At 41.6% G+C, this 6,000-nt stretch overlaps 1 gene segment (V, D, J or C); it reads right to left on the reverse strand.

Annotated features, from left to right (window-relative positions):
* Positions 1–5,046: 5,046 nt before the first annotated feature.
* Positions 5,047–5,793, reverse strand: LOC106978286 (immunoglobulin heavy variable 3-23-like). The segment is given in 2 exon segments: positions 5,047–5,576; positions 5,678–5,793. Coding segments are annotated over 2 exon segments (576 nt in total).
* Positions 5,794–6,000: the final 207 nt, after the last annotated feature.

Consider the following 6,000-nt stretch of genomic DNA (forward strand, 5'->3'; position numbering starts at 1 on the left):
GGAATTTACTCAAGGGATACAGGAGTACTGATGCATAGGGGCACTTGTACCCCAATGTTTATAGCAGCAATCTCAACAATAGCCAAATGATGGAAAGAGCCGAAATGTCCATCAACTGATGAATGGATAAAGAAATTGTGGTTTATATACACAATGGAGTACTACGTGGCAATGACAAAAGAATGAAATATGGCCCTTTGTAGCAATGTGGATGGAACTGAAGAGTGTGATGCTAGGAGAAATAAGCCGTATAGAAAAAGACAGATACCATTTGTTTTCAGTCTTATGTGGATCTTGAGAAACTTAACAGAAACCCATGGGAGAGGGGAAGGAAAAAAAGAGGTTAGAGTAGTAGAGAGCCAAAGCATATGAGACACTTAAAAACTGAGAACAAACTGAGGGTTGATGGCAGGTGGTAGGGAGGTTATGGTAGGTGATGGGTATTGAAGAGGGCATCTTTTGGGATGAGCACTGGGTGTTATATGGAAACCAATTTGACAATAAATTTCATATATTAAAAAAAAGAAAAAATCTGTCATAATTGTTTTAAAAAAAGAAATTGTGGTTTATATACACAATGGAATACTACGTGGCAATGAGAAAGAATGAAATATGGCCTTTTGTAGCAATGTGGATGGAAGTGGAAAGTGTTATGCTAAGTGAAATAAGTCATACAGATAAGGACATATTCCATATGTTTTCAACCCTATGTGGATCCTGAGAAACGTAACAGAAGACAATGGGGGAGGGGAAGGTAAAAAAAAAATGGTTAGAGAGGGAGGGAGTCAAAACATAAGAGACTCCTAAAAACTGAGAACAAACTGAGGGTTGATGGTGAGGGTGGGAGGGAGAGGTGGGTGGGTGATGGGTATTGAGGAGGGCACCTTTTGGGATGAGCACTGGGTGTTGTATGGAAACCAATTTGACAATAAATTTCATATTAAAAAAATATTTACTTAGTCCTTTCTCTTTTGTTTTTGCTTAGTATGGCCTTGGTTTATCATTTTTAGTTATGCTTCCAAAAACCAGTATATAGTTTCATTGATCTGTTTTACTGTTTTTGTTTGTTTCTTTATCATTTATTTCTAGTCTAGTGTTCTTTATTTACTTTCTCCTGCTGGCTTCAGGGTTCATTTTCTGTTCATTTCCTACCTCGTTTAGGTGTAACATGGTTGTGTGTTTGAGATTTTTCTTCTTTCTTGAGTTTGGCCTGTATTGCTATATATTTCCCTCTTCCAACCACTTTTGCTGCGTCCAGATCGTTTGGCACTGGCATGTTTTCGTTTTCATTTGCTTCCATGTATTTTTTACTGTTTCCTTAATTTCCTGAAAATCTCATACATTCTTTACTACAATGTCTTTAACTTCATGTATTAGTGGTATTGCTGAATGTTTTATTGTGGTTGACTTCAAGTTTCATAGTGTTCTGGTATGAAATTATTCTTGGTATTATGTCAATCTTTTTGAACTTGTAGAGGGCTGGTTTGTGACATAGTATGTGATCTGTTCTAGGGAATGTTCTATGTGCACTCAAAAGGATTGTGTATTCTGCTGTTTAGAATGGAATATTCTGAATATATCTGTTCAGTCCATTTGGTCCAGTGTGTCTTTCTCAGCCATCGTTTCCTTATTGATTTTCAGCTTAGGTGATGTGTCCATTGTTGTAAGTGGAGCATTAAAGTTCTCTATTCCTATTATTGTATAATTATCAATTAGTTTCTTTATGTTTCTTATTAACTGATTTATGTATATCAGTGGTTACAATTTTAGCATATAAATATTTAAAGATTTATATTTTCTCATTGGATAGACCAGTTTATGATGATATACTTCCTTCCTCATCTCTTGTAACAGATTTTGGTTAAAATCTAGTTAGTGACATATGAGTACAGTACTACAACTTTATTTTGACGTCTGTTAGCATGATAAATTGCTATCTCTCCCCTCACTTTCAATCTACAGGTGTTTGGGTTGAAGATGAGTCTATTGTATGCAGTGTATAGAAGGTCTTGTATTTTTTTTTATCCATTCTGTTTTCCTATGTCTTTATATTGGAGCATGTTGCCCTTTTACGTTCACAGTGATTATTGATAGATATAAACTTAGTGCCATTGTGTTACCTCTAAAGTCACTGTTTCTAGAGATTTTCTCTGCTTATTTCTAGTCTTTCTTCATTTTAGTCTTCCTATCTCACTCAAAGAGTCCCATTTAGGAATTATCAAAGGGCTGGTTTAGAGGCCACAAACTCCTTTGGTTTTTGTTCGGGAAATTCTATCTCTCCTTGTATCTGAATGACAGCCTTGATGGGTAAGTATTCTTGGCTGCATATTTTTGAATTGGGCATGTGAGGATATCATGCCACTCCTTTCTTGCCTGCAGGTTTCTATGGAGACATCTGACATTATCTTTTATGTCTTTCCTTTTTAGTTAGCGACTTCTTTTGACTTTCTGCTTTTAGTGTTTTTCTTTATATGTATGTTTTGCTAATTTTACTGTGATATGTCTCCGTGTTGGCTCCTTTTTTTTTATTTTAATGGGAGTTCTCTGTGACTCATCGATTTGGACAACTGTTTCCTTCCCCAGTTTGTGAACATTTTCCACTATAATTCACTCAGATAAAACTTCTCCCTTTTTTTTCTCCCTCTCTTCTTCTTCTGAGACTCCTTTGAAAAGAATTCTATTACATTTTATGGAGTTGCTGAGTTCCCTCAGTGTACGTTTGTGATGCAATATTTAATTTTCCTCTTCTTTCCTGCTTCATTTACCCCATAATTTTATCTTCTATGTCACTTATTCATCTGCTTCTATCCACCTGAGGTCATTACATACAATCAGATTCACATCTCAGTTATAGCAGTTGTAAAGTTTCAGCCTGACAGGTTTTTAGGTCTTTCCTATCTGCAGACAGGGTATCCTCCTGTCTTGTATGCTTTCCTCAAGAATAGCTAGTATCCTTATGATAGTTTTTAAAAATTCTGTTTACTTATGATAGTTTTAAAAAAATCTGTTTGAGGCATATTGGTTATATGTGTTTTAATTATATCCCTGGAAATGACCTTTTTGTCGTTTTTCTTTTGGAATGAATTCCTCCATCACTCTGTATATCTATGTCTCTGCTTTATTAAGTTTTTAGGAAAATCCTGTTATGTTTTCTGCTTCTAGAGTAGTGTCTTTATTGAGAAATGTTTGCATACTGTTGAGGACCTGACATTTCTGGAAGCATTTCTTGCATGTGCTGTGTGCACTGTGCTGTCATGTATTGGCTGCTCTGTCCCTCAGGTCAGACCCCTGCAGAGTTTCTCCTTCCTCCAGTGGGGAGTTTTTCAACTTTGTCCATAATGTTGTGAGTTTTCACTAGGTGAGTTTGTTCCACCTGTTAAAAGAGGCTAATTCCTATCTCCCCTAGAGGTAAAGCTTTGCCTCACTATATGGTCAGTAGACTTGGTGCCTGTGGGGGTATATGGTGGTCTTTGGAGGGAGGGGCACGGTGCTGGTCTGGTTTCCAGGCACTCTTTCCCTAGTAATGAACCATCTGAGGAAGGCAAGGGAGGGTGGATCTTGGTGTCAGTGGCTCAGCTTCTACTGGGGTGTGCTGTGCTGCTCACTGACCTCTGTCCATGATGATTGGTGGGAGGAAATATTGGCATCAACTCCCCCTCTAGTCCCTGCGGTTGGAGTTCCCAGCCGCCCCTGTTCAGGAAGCCATCACACAGAGAGAACAATCTGTACTCGTGGGTCCCAGTCAGAACCCTGCCTTCACCCTGTCTGTGTCCAAGCCATTGGCCCACCTGGTGGCACATAGCTCTTATGTCTTATCTCAGGAGCTCTAGCTAGTTTGAAAACTCCAAATTGTATGAACTCAATATACAGGGACCCCACTGATCCTCTGGGAGAGGGTTTTGCTGTGCTGTGGCTGGAGCTGGTTATCCCACAAGGGCAGTTTCATGAACACTAGGGGCTTGGAGTTCATGGTGAGGAGCAACAAGAAGGCAGCATAGAGTTATCTGCTCTCAGCAGGGGCTCCAACACTAATGACCAGGGCAGTGCAATGGTGCCTGTCAGCTCTCGTGTCCCATGAGAGGCAATGCCCCCTCTCCCAAATGCACTCCAAGAAGGGGACTGTCTCTCCCCATGCGACCCAGGGGGTCCTCAGACAGCAGTGCCCCCATGGGCCTCTGTCCTCCTTCTTCACAGGAGCACTGCCATGCCCACTAGGCTCCACCCCAGTGACGGCATGGACTTCTAAATCTTTAGTCTTTGAACTCCACATTTACAGGAGGTTAAATTGTCATGATTACCTTTATGTGTCATCTTGACTGCGTCATGGGTACACAGATTAACCATTGTTTCTGTGGATTTCTGTGATGTGTTTCCAGAAGAGATTGGGATTTCCATCCATGGTTTCTGTCTGCCTGGACATCACCCATTCCATTAAGGTTCTGAATGAAATCTGATACAGAGGGAGGAAGAATCCCCTCATTTTTACTTCCCATGTGCTTGTTTGAACTGGAAGAGTGGTTCCCTCTGGCCCTTTCTCTGAGAGTTATATCATTAGGTCTCCATGTTCTGAGACTAGACACTAGCTCAGAATCAGATGAGAATTACACCACTCATTTTCCTGGGTCTCCAGCTTGTGACAGTAGATCATGGGACTTCTCAACATATTTTGTCATGGGAACCAATGTGCTTTGGGTTCTTTTCCTCAGGAGAATCTGGACTAATACATGGAGATGATCTATCTCTTGTTGAGAGGAATTGAATAAAGCTGTAGCTCATTTAAAGTCCTGAGTAGCAAATACCAGGAGGGAAGTATCACATTGTTTGATTGGGACAAGGGCTCGGTGAAGATAATGGGGAGTTGTGGGATCCTGTGGTCCTGTCTGCACAGGGAGTGTATCTGAGACTCCTGTAAAGGTTCAGCTTTTGTGCCTCAGTAAATCTGCAATTCACTCATATTGAGGGACAGGAGTAAGCAATGCAAACAACTGTGTCTTTGTGCATGTTAGTCTAGTTTCCCTATGACAACACAGTTGCTAACTCAGGGAATTAATAGGTAAACACAGAATCATAACCAGGGAGGCTCCCTGGGGAAACTGCTGTGTGGAGAGGAAGCCCAAGACCCTGAAAGAAAACCTTCCTGTAACCTCCATCTGCACCTGAGCCTGGGAACACAAAGCAAAATTGTGCATAGTGTTCGCCCCCTGGCGGTGCTGATACCCTCCTGCAGGGAGGTTTGTGTCTGGGCTCCCAGTGACATACCCTCACTGTGTCTCTTGCACAGTAATATGTGGCCGTGTCCTCGGTCTTCAGGTTGTTCATCTGCAGATACAGCGTGTTCTTGGAGTTGTCTCTGGAGATGGTGAATCGGCCCTTCACGGAGTCTGTGTAGTATGTGCTACCTCCACTACTACTAATATATGCAACCCACTGCAGCCCCTTCCCTGGAGCCTGGCGGACCCAGTTCATTTCATAGCTACTGAAGGTGAATCCAGAGGCTACACAGGTGAGTCTCAGGGACCCCCCAGGCTTCACCAGGTCTCCCCCAGACTCCACCAGCTGCACGTCACACTGGACACCTGCAGACACAAGACATCTTGGTCAGGAAACTGTCACAAATCCACTGGTTCTCACTCATATCCACTCACATACTCAGTATCTTTCATTCACCATGAATTACCTTTTAAAAGAGCAATCAGGAAAACCCAGCCCAGCACAAACTCCATGGTGAGATTTCTGTGTTCTGTCCTGATCACAGAATTGGAACACCTGGGACTTCTGGGGCTGGGGCTCCTCTCCCAGCTGCAGGGTCGGTACTGGGCTGGTTTTATCAGCACAGAGAGGGCCCCATTTGCATGTGCTCTGACTATATATCAAACTCCAGACTTCAATTTGTTTCAAATATGAAACCAGTGTTTGAGAGGCACTTCTAGATCACTTCTTGCAGAAGGCGCTGTGACAATACAAATAATTCTAATCTGTGAACACAGTTATGTTTTCAAC

Source organism: Acinonyx jubatus, unplaced genomic scaffold (genome assembly GCF_027475565.1).
Source record: "Acinonyx jubatus isolate Ajub_Pintada_27869175 unplaced genomic scaffold, VMU_Ajub_asm_v1.0 scaffold_21, whole genome shotgun sequence".
NCBI classification, from domain to species: domain Eukaryota; kingdom Metazoa; phylum Chordata; class Mammalia; order Carnivora; family Felidae; genus Acinonyx; species Acinonyx jubatus.